Genomic DNA, 19,199 nt, shown 5'->3' on the forward strand with positions numbered 1-19,199 from the left:
TGGTATGTAAACGTGAAATAATATGTATAAATGCATCCATTTATCACAAAGAGGGTAATAATGAAACCAGTCACCACAGGATGGCAGCAATGTACTTGAAGAAAATATAAAACTCTTGTTAAAGGAGAAGAACTCAAATATATAAACATCACCATTGTAATAAATGGCTGAGAACAGGAAAAGCCTCAGTAATAGTCTGATCACATCAATTGTTTATAATGGAGGTGTTTTCATATTACAGTATTTGAAGTATAAATGAGTCACATTAATGTATAATGAAGGACATTAGCTCTCAGTAGAAGGAGTGTGTGGCCCTGAAAAGGACCTTTGTGTTGTTGGTTGTAACAGCAGGTTTACTTGGAGCTGGTGTACTTGGTCACAGCCTTTGTTCCCTCAGACACAGCGTGCTTGGCCAGCTCACCGGGCAGCAGCAGGCGGACGGCGGTCTGGATCTCCCTGGAGGTGATGGTGGAGCGCTTGTTGTAGTGAGCCAGACGGGAGGACTCACCGGCGATGCGCTCAAAGATGTCGCTCACAAAGGAGTTCATGATGCCCATAGCCTTGGAGGAAATGCGGTATCAGGGTGGACCTGCTTCAGCACCTTGTACACGTAGATGGCGTAGCTCTCCTTCCTGGTCTTTCTCTTCTTCTTGCCGGTCTTGGTGACGCCTTTGGAAACGGCTTTCTTTGAGCCTTTCTTGGGCGCTTTCACTGTATCGGGCATTGTTGCTCTGACTCGGTTTATCGACCGCGGTGAACTTCTGACTGTCGGAGAGGTTTATATCCATGAGCCTGATGCTAATGTCACTGCGCGGTTGCTCGCACACGATTGGCTACAGTGTTGTTGTCGTCACGAAGCTCCGCCCCACACAGTCAGTAATTATGGTGATTGAAAATAAAAAGTTAACTGATAATAAAAACAAAAATGTGATGAATGTATATAAAATAAAAAAATCTTCAGAGTATTAGAGACATAACTTGTTAAACTGTTAAAATATTAGATCATTTTACTTTATTTAATGTAAAATAAATGTAAATGTGTACAAGAAGGTTACAGTCAGTGACCTGATCATTTCTAATAAATGCTGCAGATTAATAATCTTTGGACAATGTTAGAATAAATATTTATAGGAAGGAGCACCAGACTAAACAACCAGAGAAACTTGTGCCACCAGTATTGTTTTACATCCACAGATCAGCTAACATCTTCCAACAGCATCTATTACAGTTTTTTCAATTGCTAACACACTAAAATGACATGCATAGCACAATTATTTAAACTGACACACAGAGAGCAAAACCTCTTCTCAAGTCTCCAAAATTCTAAACACATTTTCTGCTTTACACATGTTTTGAAATTCATAATGGCACTTTTTAAATGCACTGAACATAGTTCTCTGCATAAGACACAACAATCTGACATAAAGTCACATGTTTGCCATTTCAAAACACTGCCATTCAAAATGACACTACAGGAGGTATGAAGAGAAAGAGGGAGGGTGGAGAGAGAATGAGAAAGAGAGTGGGAGGAAGAGTGAGAGGTAGGGGTAGAGCTGGTAGAGGTTCATGGCCAAAGACAACAACTTTCAATGAAATCAGCAACCTTAGATGATCATGTCATAACCATGGGCTGACAATGCGAGAGGCTGGACAGAGCGTGCAGCCCAACTTGAGGCTGTTTTACTGTTGCCTCTGTCATCCGGACATTTAGACTGGAGTACAGATATGTAACCAAAATTTCTTTCACACTATGTTTGTACACCCCATGTCATAGTGTATCAGTTAGGTGACACCTGTTTACTTCATGAATGGCTGATGTCATACAGTAACTGTACAAGTTTCCTGTACAATTTACTCTACTGTATCTTGAGGCTGTATTGTCCAAGCCCTATATTTTTGTTTTTGTTCTTCTAAAGGACCGAGACGTTTCATGTGATGAAATTGATGTGGGTGCAATTCAGGGATGGATAAGGCACTCAAGGCGCTTCTTCCCTTGATGTCTGGCAAGGGAAGATATTGCCTGTGATGTGGACGAGGCGTTGTGGCCAGACCCAGCTGTGCAGCAAGTTGTGCCGAAATATTTTTCTTGCCTCTTTTTTTCCTATATATTTTTCTGCACATTTTTTCTCCAATTTTCTTTTTCAGTTTACTGTTTTTTGTGAGCATATTTTTGTTCACTCCAATGTAAATATATCTGCTGTGCATATGTTGCACTGACTTGTTTGGTGATAAATAAAAAATGTCAACAGCATGTGTGTGTGTATCTACAATATTTCTGTGCATGTGAACAATCTGAAGAATTTTCTACAATTTGAACTATTTTAGTATTATGGCAAAGCACACTAAAGATGAGAGTGCTTTTCATTATGCCCAACAGTGTGTAGTTGGTTAGACAAAAATCTGGTAATATGAATGAAGTGTGTGTGCCATTTGGTGCAAAAATATGATTTTGATAATGTTATATGTAGTTTTGGTTGCAGTGCTTCATTTTGCAGGATATATGAGGTATTTTGCAGTTTGGGTGTGTGGTTTTGTGAATTGTGTTAAGTATTTTGATAAAACCAGCCTAGTTTGCAAAATTGTGTTTTAGCAATTGGAAAAACTGTAACGGATTAATTCAGTTAATAAGGAAAAAATCAGTAAAATCTGTAGAAAAGGGCCACAGGTAGGTTATACACCAATATTACATATTGATAATAATGAACTGTAATCGCTGATATTGATATTTTTAATAAAAGCGCCTGATTTACTTTCAGGTAAATGAGTTTATGGAGTAAATCAGAATCACTTTATTGTCCAGGTTTCTGCTCACATACAAAACTCAGGTTTTACGTTGCTCTCAATGTACAAACACAGAATAAACAATTAAACAGAACAACAAGCTCAACAAAAAGACATAAGCTACTATGTACATTTATACATATAAATATATAAACAAACAAAAGCAATAATATTAGTAGACAGTATACAATAGTGCAGAGTCCAATGTTTATTTATTTATTTATTTATTTATTTATATGTATTTTTTTAAAGAAACTGAATTTCAACAATGGAAATATAAATAATAAATAGTTTTATAGATGTTAGAGTCGGAGGGTTGTGTACAAGGATTGGAACAGGTTGTGTCCAGGTGAGATGGATCTGCAGTGATGTTTCCTGACTCTGGACAGGTACAGGTCCTGAATGGAGGGCAGGTTGGCGCCAATGATCCACAGGTTTGATCGTATTAAGCTCCAGGTTGTTATGACCACATCAGAGGATCAGCTGTTCAACCTCCCGTCTATATGCAGACTCATCACCGTGCTGGAGGAGGCCGATGACTGACAGACGGGTCTCTGGAGGTGCAGTCATTGGTATAAAGGGAGAAGAGCAGTGGGGCGAGCACACAGCCCTGGGGACGCCAGTGCTAATTGTCTGGGTGCTGGATGTGTTGCTCCCCCAAACTCACCAGCTGCCTCCTGTCAGTGACTGCAGGGGGTCCAGAAAGGGGCCTGTAATGTCCTTCAGGTGGACTAACACCAGTCTTTCAAAGGACTTCATGACTACTATCTGTAGTAGTGAGGGCGACAGGCCTGTAGTCATTTAGTCTGTGATGGAGGTTTTTTGAGGGACAGGGACAGGGTGGCAGGGGGTGTAGGTAGCTGATGTTGGAGGAGTGTGAATGTGAGCCTTTCAAATCTACAGTAAAACACATTCAGGTCGTCCAGCCAGTTGATGGTTCTCCACAGTGTAGGGGGGCGGTGGGCTCCTGTAGCTTTGACCTCCTTTGTCAGGGTGTTTCTGGTCTGCTTGTACAGGAATCTGTCCCCCTTGTAAACCTCCTCCATGGTCTGACAAAGCTGCCTGAGTTCTGCTGTAAACTGGTTTGTGGTTGTTGTTTGTGCAGAAAGTCCCAATAACTAATGTAAGATGTTACAGTGTCAGTGAGCCCGTCGGTCTGTGGCTGTAGCCTCAAAAACACGGAGCAGGTCTGTAGTTCAGCTTTGACTCGTTGGTCCATCTTCTCTCAGTCTCGCCCTCAGGATTTAGGATTTAAGTTTCAGTCTGTAGGTCAGGATGAGAAGAACCAGACAATAATCACAGTCCATAAAAAGTGCTCCACAAATGAATGAAGACATTTTCATACTGTTAATAAAACACAAATATTATTATCTATCTCTTTATTGTAACTAAAGACTGTCGGGCCATTGTTGTGTCCTCATCATTAACAGCCTCCTTACACACATTATAGTTCACAGTATGTTTATTCACTGACAAGACAACAGCAGAGACACATTTCTACTCTTTGATGAAACACAAATGGAAACAACATGTAAGAGAGAAACTGATCATTTATTGGTATCAATCATATCGAAGCTGGAATCGGTCTTCAAAAACTAAAATGTATCTAAGTGTCGATATTTTGGGATTGATCCAAGTAACCCGAAAAGTGTTTAACACTAACATACAACAGATTTTTAAGTGTGCAGAATAATTTATAAAACTGCAGTAAGATCATATAAGAACATTATGTATTCAAATATTCATATTAATGACAATGTCAAAGTCAATTCAAACATTTGTATCCACTCATTCAGTGAGAAGGGTTAAAATAAAGGTGATTTCAGTCATCACAGGATGGAAATATGTAACAATCAATACTATAATAAATAATTGAAGGTGATCAGAGGCAGACACTCTGTAGTTGGTACTGAAGAACTAAACATCGGCTCTAAATGGGGCCTTAGATGTTGTTGGTTTCATGGCCAACATAGTTTCTCCTGAACAGAAATTAAATCAGTGATACATGTGCTTAAATAGATAAACAGGGTAATAGATTGAGTTTTGACAAAAGTCACATTGTGACTTATCAAAGTAGCAAAAGTATTTAAGAAATCATCAGGTTGTCCTGGATAAAGGGAGGTACTGCAGTAGTTAGACTATTGTATCATTTAGTCAAATAAGATAATAATTAGAAATATTACATTATTTCACCCACTTCTGCCTACATTTTATCTTAGACAATTAAAATAAAACTGAGCACATTTAGTCTTCCTAGTTTTTGAGGTCAAGTATAATAATAATAATAATAATAATAATAATAATAATAATAATAATAATAATAATAATAATAATAATAATAATAAAGTGTGATGAGAGGAAGAGGGTCTTTAGTCTGCAGTGAGGTGGCTCTTAAAAGAGCCGTTGTGTTTTTGTGGAGCAGCAGCAGACAGTTTAAGCTCTCTCTCCGCGGATACGACGGGCCAGCTGGATGTCTTTGGGCATGATGGTGACCCTCTTGGCGTGGATGGCGCACAGGTTGGTGTCCTCAAACAGGCCGACCAGGTAAGCCTCACTGGCCTCCTGCAGAGCCATGACAGCGGAGCTCTGGAAGCGCAGGTCGGTCTTGAAGTCCTGAGCGATTTCTCGGACCAGGCGCTGGAAGGGCAGCTTGCGGATCAGCAGCTCGGTGGATTTCTGGTACCGACGGATCTCTCTCAGAGCCACGGTACCGGGCCTGTAACGGTGAGGCTTCTTCACGCCGCCGGTGGCCGGGGCGCTCTTACGGGCAGCCTTGGTAGCCAGCTGCTTCCTGGGGGCTTTGCCTCCGGTGGATTTACGAGCGGTCTGCTTGGTTCTCGCCATCGTTTCTTCTTGTGGTTGTTGTTGTTCCTGTGAACGGGACCAGAGTGTAGTAAAGAGAGGAGACCCGCTGCTCTTAAACTGTGGGACCGGCTGTCGGACGGTGACGCTGCTCCACAGCTCCGGCTCCGGATTGGTTAGGGGCTCCTCTTGGGCTCAGCGCCGCCCGGAGGAGCGGCCCCCCGCCCCAACCTCGGCCGCTCATTGGCGGAGAAAGGCGTTCAAAATGTCCGCCAAAACCCGGAGCGGCCGCCCTCCGACGGCAGCCTGTTTTCTGGTTGGTCTCTCGGGAAGCCCCCCGCACGCTCCGCGGACATATAAGGAGGGTTTTATGTGTCGGAGTCACACTTTGTTTTGAGCGTCGACTGTAAAAGCATCGAAAATGAGCGGACGAGGCAAAACCGGCGGAAAAGCCCGAGCTAAGGCAAAGACCCGCTCCTCCCGGGCCGGGCTCCAGTTCCCGGTCGGCCGTGTTCACAGGCTGCTGCGCAAAGGCAACTATGCGGAGCGTGTGGGTGCCGGCGCCCCCGTCTACCTGGCGGCTGTGCTGGAGTACCTGACCGCTGAGATCCTGGAGTTGGCTGGAAACGCTGCCCGCGACAACAAGAAGACCCGGATCATCCCCGTCACCTGCAGCTGGCTGTCCGCAACGACGAGGAGCTCAACAAGCTCCTGGGCGGAGTGACCATCGCTCAGGGCGGCGTGCTGCCCAACATCCAGGCTGTTCTGCTGCCCAAGAAGACCGAGAAGCCCGCCAAGTCCAAGTGAACCTGCTGCCCGCTGGAAAACACACATAAAGGCTCTTTTAAGAGCCACAAACTCTCCTCAAACAGCAACGTTTCTAATGCCTCTGATTACACTCATTAATTAACTAGTTTATTTATTTTTTTAGACTCTTGTGAAGAGAGAAAGTGAAGATTTGTTTTCTCCTTTTATATTCGGATATTGTTAACCACAACAATCAATATACAATAAATCCTCAACTAAACAACAAAACTATTTAATTGAGTCATGTTAGATATTTATTTTTTTCCCCTATATTTTATTTACTTGTTCTGACATTAGTCTTTACTATCCAGTGTTGACAGATGACCTGTATAATATAATATTAGGCCAGAAATATCCAGATCAGGTTACAGTGTAACAACAATAGAAAACTTCTGTTTCAATGTAACAAAGTTAAACATCAGATGTGTTAAAATAATAACCTATATAAAACAAATACATTCTAATATTTTCTTTCCTGTTCATCAACTTTATTAAATTTGACTCATTACACATATTAGGCTACATAAACATTTTAACCCTAAAATGCATCAGTGAACATTTATAAAGTGCGTACATTCAGAGAGTCTGAGGGAGTTTTAATGTCTATAAAGTTCTGTATTATAAATCCAGATTGTTCCATGGGAGGCTCTGACTTTTGTCCAGGGGTTTCCTTCTCCAGAGTTGAGTAGATATTTGTTTAGTTACAGTCTTACTGTCTATAATAGTCTGGTATATGATCATAGCAGATCTTGTTTTCCACAGTTTAAAACAAGCGATGCTCATTATAAGCTGTAATAGTTCAATGTGGTCAGATGGTTTATTTTTTCTGTTAATGGTTACAAACATCACAGACTTCCAACAGGGATCATAGTTTAGTCCAAACTCTTTCAATCTGTGGCTGACTTCCTGAGCTCTGTAACAATCCTTTAAAAGATGCTGTTGTGTCTCATCATCATTGTAGTTCATCATTGGACATTTCTTTGTTGTTACATAACAACTCCAAGACACAACAGCTCTAATATTTTCATACAATCACTATACAAAGAAAAATCCTGAAATATAAAAGAGTGAAAAATATAAATTAGCTGACTGGCTCTCCTCAGATATTTGTTTTCTATAATACATTACAATACATTTTACATTTTATATGTCTTCATCAGTGTTGACAGACAGCCTCAAATCAGGTTACATTGTAACAATAATAGAAAACCTCCTAACATCTGGAGATAATAACAACAACAGTAACAATAATAACCAGGACCTTGCTCTTTAAGGTGAGTGTTGGTGGCTCTTAAAAGAGCCTTTAGTCGGACACAATCAGACTGCTGACAGCTCACTTCTTCTTGGGTGCTGCCTTCTTGGCTTTGGGCTTTGCAGCCTTCTTTGCGGGGGCTTTCTTGGCTGCAGGAGCTTTCTTCACCACCTTCTTGGGGCTCTTGGTGGCCTTCTTGGGGCTCTTGGCCACGGCTTTCTTGGCTGCCGCCGCCGCCGCGGGTTTCTTGGCCTTCTTCGGGGACTTCTTAGCGGCTGCGGGCTTCTTGGCTGCCGCTGCTTTGGGCTTTTGGCCGCTGCTGCTTTGCCTTTCTTGGCTCCTGCTCCTGCTGCTGCTGCGGGCTTCTTGGCTTTAGGAGCGGAGGCTTTCTTGACTGCTGCTGCCGGCTTCTTCTTCTTGGCTGCGGGCTCGGCCGTCTTCTTGCTCATCTTGAAGGATCCGGAGGCCCCGGTCCCCTTGGTCTGGACCAGAGTCCCTTTGGCCACCAGGCCCTTGATGGCGGTCTTGACGCGGGCCTTGTTCTTCTCCACATCGTAGCCTCCGGCAGCAGAGCCTTCTTGAGGGCGGCCGCAGGCACGCCGCTGCGCTCCTTGGATGCGGCCACAGTTTTCAGGATGAGCTCGCTGACGCTGGGGCCGGCCTTCTTCGGTTTGGAAACCTTCTTCTTGGCTGCTTTAGCCGGGGCGGCGGCGGCGGCGGGAGCTGGAGCTACTTCTGCCATTGTCAACTTAATGTTGTCTTCCTGCTCGGCGCGATACGACAGTGACACTGAGTGTTGGAGAGTCCGGAGCAGGAGGCTGCCCTTAAACACACCATGAGGACCGTGGAGACTCAACCCGGCCCCGGCCTCCTGATGCCGGCTCACTTGTGTTTTCTCCTCATCGATAAAACGCTCCAAACTCAATGTGGGACAAGTGCTGGAGGCTGACGGTGAAGGAGCCGATAGCGGACTTGTGTCTCTTCATATTCAGCTCTTGTAGAGCTCTGATGCTCTCTGCATTTTCTTTGGGGAGCCTCCAAACCTCACATATTCACCGTCCTGAGCGGCGCTGCTCGGCGGCTTTTAACACTCATTTCTCTCCGGAAATCATTTCAAATGCATCGCAGCTCCGTCAAAACACGTTTTCCAGTCGCTCCCACATGTTTGTTCACACACTCAAAGTAAAAACAATCCTCTGCTGATGATCACTTTGGGATAAAATCAACTTATTCTGGTCGCAGCAAACACACACTGATGATGGCTGAGACTCACGGTCACACACACATCAGAGCTGATCATCGTGGCTGAGTTTCACTGATCAATATATTACTGTTAAATATGACAAAACACTATCACACAAAGGGGCGTAGCAAGCTTTTCAAAAGTGCGGGGATGGATGTGGTTTGTTCATTAACAATATAAACGATCAATACCATGACAGAAGGGTACAAAAGTATAAAATACAAGATATTAAAAGCTTCCCATTTAAATGAGTGATACTAGAAAAGTATCACTAGATACTAGTATAAACTAGAAAAAACACACTCGGTATAAAATGATAAACACATCTGCAAACTAACAGGAAATAAAAATGGGCTTAAAAAAATTGGAACAAACATGACTAATAAAATAAAAATTGTATCTGAAAATGAATTCCTAGTTGGGTTTGAACAATTTTCTCAATTATTTCACATAGATATTTAACACAGCTTGTTGATTTAATTAAATATTGTCTTATATTTTATTATCATCATTGACAACTTCGGGCTTCCATATGTCCAAATGTGACTGACAGTAATGGAAAATAAGTCAAAACCCTGTTGTGAAAATACACAACAGTAGACTTGCTAAAGAATCAGAATCAGAAATACTTTAATAATCCCAGGGGAAATTATTTTTGTTACAAACTCCAGATACACAAACAACATATATTAAGAATATATATATATATATATATATATATATATATATGTGTGTGTGCAACCAACAACAACAACAACAACCAACTGATCAATGAACATATGATCAACTACCTCTCATTTAAAAAGAACCAAAAGTGCTCTTTCTCCCCTCCTTACAGGAGACAAACTGTTCAGCAAGCTTTTTTCTGTTTACCTTGTCCAGCTTGTCTTTATGTACATGGCACACAGCAACACTGTTGAGGCGGGTTTGGGTCATGGTCCTGCGTAGCCATGTTTTCAGCCTCCGGAGGCTGCTGATGACACAGGCTCAACTAGGAGGAGTCGGGCAACTGTTTCGACTTGGTCAAAGAGACCACGAACCTCTGGGGTCATCCCTTGAAGAACAGCAACAATTTCAGTACTAGACTGGAAGCTGTAGTTAATTCTGAACAATGCAAGCTGAACTTTGAGGATGTCTGGGTTGATTTCTGGGTACTGTTGGACAACACCTTGTATCATTCCAGTTAAGAGAACGAGTTCCAGGTGCCTTAATATTTGCATTCCCTCCTGCTCAAATCTTTCTCTAAACTGCATGTCAACAACATCCAGACCTTTGTAGAATTCAGTCCTGTAGTAGTCAGAAGGGGACACGTACATGTGCAGGAGCACTACCTGTGAAGCACTGAGGTGGGATACGGACACGAGGAGAGGCAATAGGGTGAGATGGAGTGTCTCACACATCCTTGTTGCTTTCGTGTAAAGAGCCTGAAAACTTTCTGTGTTTCTCTTTTTGCTGAAACTTTCCTTAACACAGTCAACAGCTGAAAGCATACTATCCAGGGTCTGTGTTCTGCTCTGGAGGGACATAATCAAAACCTCCAACTCCCCTGTGACCTCCAAAGCACACACAAGACCAAGGACAACAATTCCCTGCTGAAATGTCTCATACAGCCCTTGTGCCTTACTAGCCGCATCAGACTGACTCACTGCCATCTCAGCCAAAGCCTTGATTATGCACTGGTACTGGTTTAGCACAGTGCGGGTGGCACTACGTGCGGACCGTCCACCTTGTTGGACACAAAGGTCTTATAGTTTGACATGGACCCTCACCCTCTTCAGACCTTGCAATTCCCTTAAATATGTCCTTCAGTTTCCCTGACTGCCCAAACAACACTCCTAACTCATTGACCCAATCCAGAGAATTCCGGATAAATATTGAGGCAGTACAGGACCTCTGTGTAATTAGGTTAACACAGTGGGCAGCACAATGAACACAGGGAGCCATAGGTTTGTGTTTTTCTTACAATGGCCTGTGCTCCATTGTATTTGCCAGCCATATTTGCGGCCCCATCATGTGCTTGCCCACGCAACCCAGTGATAGGCAAGTTTAGGTGCTACAAAACATCCATGACTACTTTTGCTAGGTTTTCTCCTGTTGTCAAAGAAACCTCATGAAGACCAATAAATTCTTCACGAGGGACTAAATCCCTTGTCAACATATCTCAAACACACTGCCTCTTGCTCTTTTCCAGACACGTCTCGTGTCCCTTCCATCATCACAGAGTACTGCAGGTGTGGAAGTGATCTGATGTTTTTAACTATTTCACGTAAGATCACGCTGCTGAATAAAGTCAGGATTTCATTTTTGAACCATAGCTGAAGTATATACATCCTTTCTACCACCTGTCAACCACTTGGTTAGAGAGGGGTCATCCTCTGATTTGTACGTCAGAACCTGTTCAAAATTTCCCTCACCACATTCATGGCCCCTAAAGGTAAGCCCTGCCTAGCCAACATCTGCACAGCACCAGTGATTTTGAAGACATCCCCTTCCTCTTGCTGTTTCACACTCACACTAGATAGCTGAACCTGTACTGATCGATCTTCATAGATGTGCGTTGTCATGGCTGTCTTATGACTATCAGATCTCTCATGCACAGTAAATCGCTCAAGGGCTTTTTTCCAATTTTTAAACCCAGATGAAATTAATGCTGAATCAGCATTCTTGGCAGAAGGTGATGTCTCAGAGTTAAAGGCTTTGGAGCAGTAAAAGCACAATTCACCCTCAACACCAGGACTCACATGGAGCCATGGGAATTTCTGGTACCACTGAGTTAGAAAACTCAGAGTATATTTGGACAAGGACTGTTTAGCAATTAATTTTGGATCTGGTTGATTGGGCTTATTGAACTGATGGTGAGTAACGGCCACGTCTGAGTTCTCTGCTCCTCTCTCTACCATTTCATCTTCATCCTTATCCTCTCTGACCTCTCCCTCGCTCTGTTCTTCTGGTCTGCCTGCTCCGTGTCAGCCTGCTTGTCTGCTTCGTGTCTGTGAACTACTACTGATGTTCCACCAGTCTGAAGTGGCCAGTGTCCTCTTCTTTGCTGTTGTTTGTTGGGGAGGAAGCATCGGGACAAGGGTGCCGAGCTGAGCAAGCTGGTGAGGAAGGCCAGCTGAGTGGTTGGGATGTAGCTGGACAGTGTGGAGGCAGTGACTGAGAGAAGGATGAGAGGGAAGCTGAAAGCCATCATGGACAGCCCCTCTCATCCTCTCTACACTGAGCTGAGGCAGGAGCACTTTCAGCCACAGACTGACTGACAGACTTTAATTTTAGTCAAGCTGCTCATATATTTGCACACCATTCCTACTTGAATATTGCATTGTGTATATAGTTTCATTTACAGTCTTATTTTTTCTATTATAGTTTGTAATTGTATTTTGTGATATCTTCCACTTTTTACTCTCTTTTGCACTACATTGCCCTATGCTGCTGTGTCAATCTTGAATTTCTCCTAAGGAGGATTAATAAAGGAACATCTTATCTTATCTTATCTTTCCCTGTGTCTGAGCTCCTCCCAGCATGCGAGGTTAGGACATCAGTTAGGCTACTTATAACATACTGCACAGCTGGATCACCTGTCAAACTGATACAAATGTCGACAGAACCTCATACTGAATAACAATTTCCAAACCTTACTGTGTTCATTAGCAGTATTATTACTGTTGTGGATCATTGAGTATTCATTTTAAATTGGGGTATGTGTACAGATCTGTGTTTTTGTTATGATTACTTCCATTATTTTTATCTGCACAATGATACACCACAGAGCAGCATAAGAGAAAAATTAATAAAAACAAACAGTTTCTTTGTGTAATGCCCCAACACTTTGAGATTAAATTATGCAGTAAATTGTATTTATCACACACAATGTGACTGCGCATTATATCTCACCATGTATCTGTCTTCTATTATATGATGTGTAGATCCCCATACAGACACTACAGAGTAAATGCTGTGAGAATGACATTTTGTTTTAAATATTATCAATTAGGTTTTCAACCTAAGGAATTGGAAGATCCTTCATGATGTCGGAGGGAAACAATTTCAGGTCACAGGAACAGCACTCAATGAGCGTGCACAGGTAGGAAGGTAGACGGGCTGAATGAAATGATTGGCTGAGCTTATTACCTGCAACAGTCCCAGATACCAGACTTCTGTTTCAAAGGCTTTAATTTAATGATTGTTGTTGGGATGCAAACAAAAATGCTTCTGAAACACATTGCCTACTCTAGCTTTCACACACAGCATATAAATGAGTAATCACACATTTAATTTAATAAGTCATGAACAATAAAGTTTGATATCTGTGAGTCAGTTGAGTCTGTTGATCACTCTGGTTTGATTTCATACACAACACTAATGTAAATGTTTTCCCCAATTCATTTCAATTACAAGATGAAGATAGATAAAAAAAAAATACTATGGGAGAAAACAAAGACACAAAGACGAGTATGACCAAAATCTACATTAATGTCTACTAATTTATCTGCAGTCACATCAGGATTTTTCTTGAAACTGTACTTTAGTACAATTTTAAAGGTACTTTGGCTTTTGCAGAGTTCTTAGGGTGCCCAGACTTTTCATGACAAAATTATTTTTGTTCAGTGTATGAAAGAAAATGTAACTATGTATGAATGTGTGCCCTGAGAGGCTGTGGTGTTTACATCAGAATCAGAATCACTTTATTGGCCAGATTTCTGCACATATACAAGTAATTTGACTCCGGTTTTACGTTGCTCTCAATGTACAAACGCAGAATAAACATAAATAAACAGAACAACAAGTTCAACAAAATAAACATAGACTTATATGTACAAATATAAAACAAACAAAAAACAATTACATTTGTATACAATAGTGCAAAGGATTCTGGAATAAATATTTTATGTGCAGGTTTCTTTAAGTACATGAGGTATGTGGGCATGGCAGAATATACAGTACAAAAATGGAAAATAAATAATAAATAGTTTTCAGATTCAGTGGATATTAGAGTCCTAGGGTTATTATACAGGGTTATTAACTGTTGGTCAGTGTGATGTCATGTAGGTCGAAACTGTTCCTGTGTCTGTTTGTTTTTTGATGTACTGCGCTCTGTAGCGCCTACCAGAGGGGAGGAGTTGGAACAGTACTTTGATATCCTTCAACCTCCAATTAATCCTCTGGACAAGTTCAGGATCTGGTACAGAGTTTAAAGTTTGCTTAAATACAGTTCAGATCCCAAACTTAAAATCTCTTTGGGTCCCTACAGCGGCCATATAATCTACACTGGCCACAAGTTCTTCATATGCCAGGCTGTAGATCAGGTAATTGAAGTGCTGGCCCTGTGGAAACCTGGGCCACAAAGCCAGATACTGTTAGGGGTGGAGTGAGCGATCCCTTTGTGGTCCGAAAGGCCACACTTAGTGTCCATTATCTTTATCCAACAAGTCCAACAAGGTTAATCCTCCCATGATCCAGTCAGACACAGTTCAGGTTCACCCTCCTGTAACCTGTCACCATGGTCCTGCTCCTCTTCCTGCCCCTGCTCAGTATACAAATGAAATAAAATTTAATTAAAATCCGATTGGGGAATTACTGAAAAATAAATTTAAAGATTTCTTCAGATTTAAATGTTTAGAAATTAAATCAGATAGAAAGATAAAGAATAAAATTATATAATTATTATTATTAATGTGTGTGTGTATTATATACCTAGCACATACATTTCTATTCTATATATTGTGTTAAATATTGTAATATAAGTATTATCTCTATTTTTTTTATATGTGGTACAATAATAACAATAATAATAACTTTGTAACAAAATTTCCCTGGGATCCAATGAAGTTCTGATTCTAATTCTGAAATTATTATCATCATTATAAGTTATTATTCTTCCTCATTATTAAGAGTATTAATAATAATAAATTATTATTATTATTATTAGGACATTGCTGAAAGAGAATTTCTGTACAAAAGCAAACAATATAGTGGTTTTGTCTCTATAGGCGTGGTGATTATCTGAAAAAAACAAAACACAAATCAATCTACAGCCATCAGCAAACTCTTTCTCTGGGTGGGAAACCTTTTTTAATGTGGAGGAAAAGAGGCAAAACAACACATAGCCCTTACTACATATAAAAAAAAACTTCCCCCTCACCCTCTTGGGGTGGTATCTGTGTCATCCTCAAGCTCGGGTCCTCTACCAGAGGCCTGGGAGTTTGAGGGTTCTCCACTAGTATCTTAGCTGTTCCTCGGACTGCGTTCTTCTGAACCAAGGGCTTCTGATGTTGTTCCTGGGGGATCTGTTGGAGCCACTCCCCCAGTTTGGGGGTCACTGCCCCCAGTGCTCCCTACTACCCGCGGGGGATCACGCTCGCCTTGACCTTCCACATCTGCTCCAGCTGTTCTTTCAACCCTTGGTACTTTTCAACCTTTTAGGTGTTCCTTCTTTCTGATGTTGGCGTCTGCTGGTATGGCCACATCTATCACCACAGCTTTCTTCTGCTCCTTGTCTACCACCACTATGTCTGGTTGGTTAGCCAGGACCTGTTTGTCTGTCTGAGATTGAGTCCCACAGCACCTTGGCCCTGTTGTTCTCAGCCACCTTCTGTGGGGTGCGGCCCTTGGTGAGTTTGGGTACTTCTATTCCATACTGGGTACAGTGTTCCTGTACTATTCCAGCCACTTGGTTGTGATGCTCTCAATGTACGCTGAACCGGCTGCGATCTTACACCCTGCTATGATGTGCTGGACTGTCTCAGGAGCATCTTTTGCATAGTCTGCACCTTGGGTCAAGTCTACCCTCTTGTAGACTCTTGTATCTAGGGCCTGTTCTTGTGCTGCCATGATCAGTGCCTCTGTGCTGTCCACGAGTCCAGCCTTTTCCAGCCATTGGTAGGTCTTCTCGATATCAGCCACTTCTTCAATTTGTGATGGTACATGCCATGTAGGGGCATGTCTCTCAGGTTGTCTGCTCCTCTTCCTCTGCACTCTTATCGGGTTTCTGTTGCACAGGACATTCACTTTAGCAGTTCATCCTTGGTGGCCCATTTTACTGATGTACTCTTGGATTTTTGATGTTCATCCTGGATAGTGGCCTTGATGCTCACTAGTCCTCGGCCTCCCTCTTTCCACTTAGCTTTAGTAAGCAGACATTTCCACTAACAACCAAACAAACAGTGTGTAAACTGTGTTTGGGAACAACCAAGTAACAAAAGAGTTTTACAAGAGTAAAGAATTTCGGGGGTTAGGGGTTGTAGATCTAAGTATCCCGTTTAACAATTGTTTTTGTTAAAAATGTCCCTCTTCCTGCCATTTCAGAGGAGCTCCCTGGGTTGCAGACCTCTCTGAGTGGGAAAAGAGACGAGAGCAAGATAAGGCCTTTATTATATACATTTTGTGTCAGAACAGAAGCATCTCCAAATAAATGGTGTCATCTTACTAGTAAAAATTATATTTAAAAATAACAATTTTGTTGGAGGGTTTCGTGAATATAGCTGATGGAGAAGGTACAGAGGTTACAAACAAAAACAGAGGTCCGTTGTCTTATCTCTGTTAGCAGACGTCCTGTGGACGCTGTAGTCTCATCGTTTTCTTTATTAAAACTAATAAATGTCCATGATTCATTGTAGTGAAGATGAGACACAGCAGCTCCTCCTGATGGAGACAGAGCTTCTCCACATCTCCTCACTACAATATTTTAGGTCTCGATTTAAACATTTAAAGGTTTTGACTCTATTTCCAGAGTATCTCTGGACTCACACAACAACTGTTTATCTATAACATGTGGATAGCATAACAGCGTTCACAGTCCCTGATAGGCATTGTGGCCTTCAGTGCATTTCACAAATGGAGACTCACAGATGAAAAAACATTGATGTTGAATTTAAACATGGTCCCTTTGTGCACAATGCCTGCCACCTAAACGAACTCCTCTTCATAGTCCTGCTGATGTTAAAAAATGTCTCTGACTGGACATCAATATTTATAACATCATGAATTATGTTTAATCAGGAGTTTTATACTTTTTCTGCCCTTCAGGAATCAAATCACCACTTATAGAGAATAAATTCATTAGTAAACAATCACAGTCTACCATAGTTTCTCCTACATGCTTGAAGGCAAATATAATTCAGATAGTAAACCAACACTATTGAGTTCAGCATGAGGCCAGAGGACAAAGTTTTATGCCTGCAGTAAAAATACAATGCAGTTTGTTTTTGAATGTCTGTGTAACTTCCCTAATAATAATAATAATAATAATAATAATAATCACATGAATAATGCTGCTGGAGATATTTGATTAAGTACAAGTATTTTAATCTGAACTGATGTTACTATGATATTATTGAACAAAGTCCAAATCCTCAATTTCAACATCAGCAGTCAACAAATGTGTGATAAAAGTGTTTTAACAATAATATATTGATCCGTGAAACTCAGCCACGATGATCAGCTCTGAGTGAAGTGTGTGACCGTGAGTCTCAGCCATCATCAGGGTGTGTGTTTGCTGCGAGCAGAATAAGTTGATTTTATCCCAAAGTGATCATCAGCAGACGATTGTTTTTACTTTGAGTGTGTGAACAAACATGTGGAGCGACTGGAAAACGATGTTTTGACGGAGCTGCGATGCATTTGAAATGATTTCCGGAGAGGAAATGAGGGTTAAAAGCCGCCGAGAAGCGCCGCTCAGGACGGTGAATATGTGAGGTTTGGAGGCTCCCCAAAGAAAATGCAGAGAGCATCAGAGCTCTACAAGAGCTGAATATGAAGAGACACAAGTCCGCTATCGGCTCCTTTCACCGTCAGCCTCCAGCACTTGTCCCACATTGAGTTTGGAGCGTTTTATCGATGAGGAGAAAACACAAGTGTAGAGCCCCCATCCAGGAGGCAGAGGCCGGTTAGTCTCCACGGTCCTCATGGTGTGTTTAAGGGCAGCCTCCTGCTCCGGACTCTCCAACACTCAGTGTCACTGTCGTATCGCGCCGAGCAGGAAGACAACATTAAGTTGACAATGGCGAAGTAGCTCCAGCTCCGCCGCCGCCGCCGCCCCCGGCTGAAGCAGCCAAGAAGAAGGTTTCCAAACCGAAGAAGGCCGGCCCCCCAGCGTCCAGCGAGCTCATCCCGAAAACTGTGGCCGCATCCAAGGAGCGCAGCGGCGTGTCTGCGGCCGCCCTCAAAGAGAGCTCTGGCTGCGGAGGCTACGATGTGGAAAAGAAGAACAAGGCCCGCGTCAAGACCGCCATCAAGGGCCTGGTGGCCAAAGGGACTCTGGTCCAGCCCAAGGGACCGGGGCCTCCGGATCCCTTCGAGATGAGCAAGAAGACGTGGCCGAGCCCGCGGCCAAGAAGAAGAAGCCGGCAGCAGCAGTCAAGAAAGCTCCGATCCTAAAGCCAAGAAGCCCGCAGCAGCAGCAGCAGCAGCAGCGGGAGCCAAGAAAGGCGAAACAGCAGCGGCCAAAAGCCCAAAGCAGCGACCACCGCCAAGCCCGCAGCCGCTAAGAAGTCCCCGAAGAAGGCCAAGAAACCCGCGGCGGCAGTTTAAGCCGTGGCCAAGAGCCAAGAAGGCCACCAAGAGCCCCAAGAGGTGGTGAAGAAAGCTCCTGCAGCCAAGAAAGCCCCGCGAAAAGGCTGCAAAGCCCAAAGCCAGAAGGCAGCACCCAAGAAGAAAGTGAGCTGTCAGCAGTCTGATTGTGTCCGACTAAAGGCTCTTTTAAGAGCCACCACACTTTCACCTTAAAGAGCAAGGTCCTGGTTATTATTGTTACTGTTGTTGTTATTATCTCCAGATGTTAGGGAGGTTTTCTATTATTGTTACAATGTAACCTGATTTGAGACTGTCTGTCAACACTGATGAAGACATAAAATGTAAAATGTATCATAATGTATTATAGAAAACAAATATCTGAGGAGAGCCAGTCAAGCTAATTTATATTTTTCACTTTTATGTTGAGGATTTTTCTTGTATAGTGATTGTATGAAACAAAATATTAGAGCTGTTGTGTCTTGGAGTTGTTATGTAACAACAAAGAAATGTCCAATGATGAACTACAATGATAATGAGATACAACAGCATCTTTTAAAGGATTGTTACAGAGCTCAGGAAGTCCGCCACAGATTCCGGGAGTTTGGACTAAACTATGATCCCTGTTAGAAGTCTGTGATGTTTGTAACCATTAACAGAAACAATAAACCATCTGACCACATTGAACTATTACAGCTTATAATGAGCATCGCTTGTTTTAAACTGTGGAAAGCAACATCTCCTTTATGATCATATACCAGACTATTATAGACAGTAAGACTGTAACTAAGCAAATATCTACTCAAC

The 19,199-nt window shown here is 42.3% G+C and overlaps 2 protein-coding genes and 3 pseudogenes across 2 annotated transcripts; 2 read left to right on the forward strand and 3 right to left on the reverse strand.

Moving 5' to 3' along the window:
* The window catches only part of LOC127354367 (histone H2B 1/2-like), a 1,875-nt pseudogene extending 1,134 nt beyond the window's left edge, over positions 1-741 (reverse strand).
* Positions 742-5,172: 4,431 nt separating this feature from the next.
* On the reverse strand, positions 5,173-5,687 carry LOC127354365 (histone H3). The gene has a single exon (XM_051384259.1). It carries the CDS (start codon positions 5,623-5,625, stop codon positions 5,215-5,217), a length of 411 nt encoding a protein of 136 aa, XP_051240219.1. The 5' UTR covers positions 5,626-5,687; the 3' UTR covers positions 5,173-5,214.
* Positions 5,688-5,955: 268 nt separating this feature from the next.
* On the forward strand, positions 5,956-6,615 carry LOC127354366 (histone H2A-like; annotated as a pseudogene).
* A 6-nt stretch (positions 6,616-6,621) lies between these two features.
* On the reverse strand, positions 6,622-8,430 carry LOC127354360 (histone H1-like; annotated as a pseudogene).
* Positions 8,431-17,720: 9,290 nt separating this feature from the next.
* Positions 17,721-18,413, forward strand: LOC127355138 (histone H1-like). Its single transcript, XM_051385643.1, has 3 exons — positions 17,721-17,769; positions 17,902-18,196; positions 18,263-18,413. The coding sequence occupies exons 1-3, from the start codon at positions 17,721-17,723 to the stop codon at positions 18,411-18,413; spliced, it is 495 nt and encodes a 164-aa protein (XP_051241603.1).
* Positions 18,414-19,199: the final 786 nt, after the last annotated feature.

The sequence above is a fragment of the Dicentrarchus labrax genome, unplaced genomic scaffold (assembly GCF_905237075.1).
Source record: "Dicentrarchus labrax unplaced genomic scaffold, dlabrax2021, whole genome shotgun sequence".
In the NCBI taxonomy this organism is placed as follows: domain Eukaryota; kingdom Metazoa; phylum Chordata; class Actinopteri; family Moronidae; genus Dicentrarchus; species Dicentrarchus labrax.

Bases quoted from the DNA above. Each gene is read 5' to 3' on its own strand.
- LOC127354365 (XM_051384259.1), bottom strand. From the start codon at position 5,625: ATGGCGAGAACCAAGCAGACCGCTCGTAAATCCACCGGAGGCAAAGCC.
- LOC127355138 (XM_051385643.1), top strand. From the start codon at position 17,721: ATGAGGAGAAAACACAAGTGTAGAGCCCCCATCCAGGAGGCAGAGGCC. The intron at 17,770-17,901 runs GTTAGTCTCCAC...AAGTAGCTCCAG, and splicing joins CATCCAGGAGGCAGAGGCCG to CTCCGCCGCCGCCGCCGCCC. The intron at 18,197-18,262 runs GTGGCCGAGCCC...CCGATCCTAAAG, and splicing joins TTCGAGATGAGCAAGAAGAC to CCAAGAAGCCCGCAGCAGCA.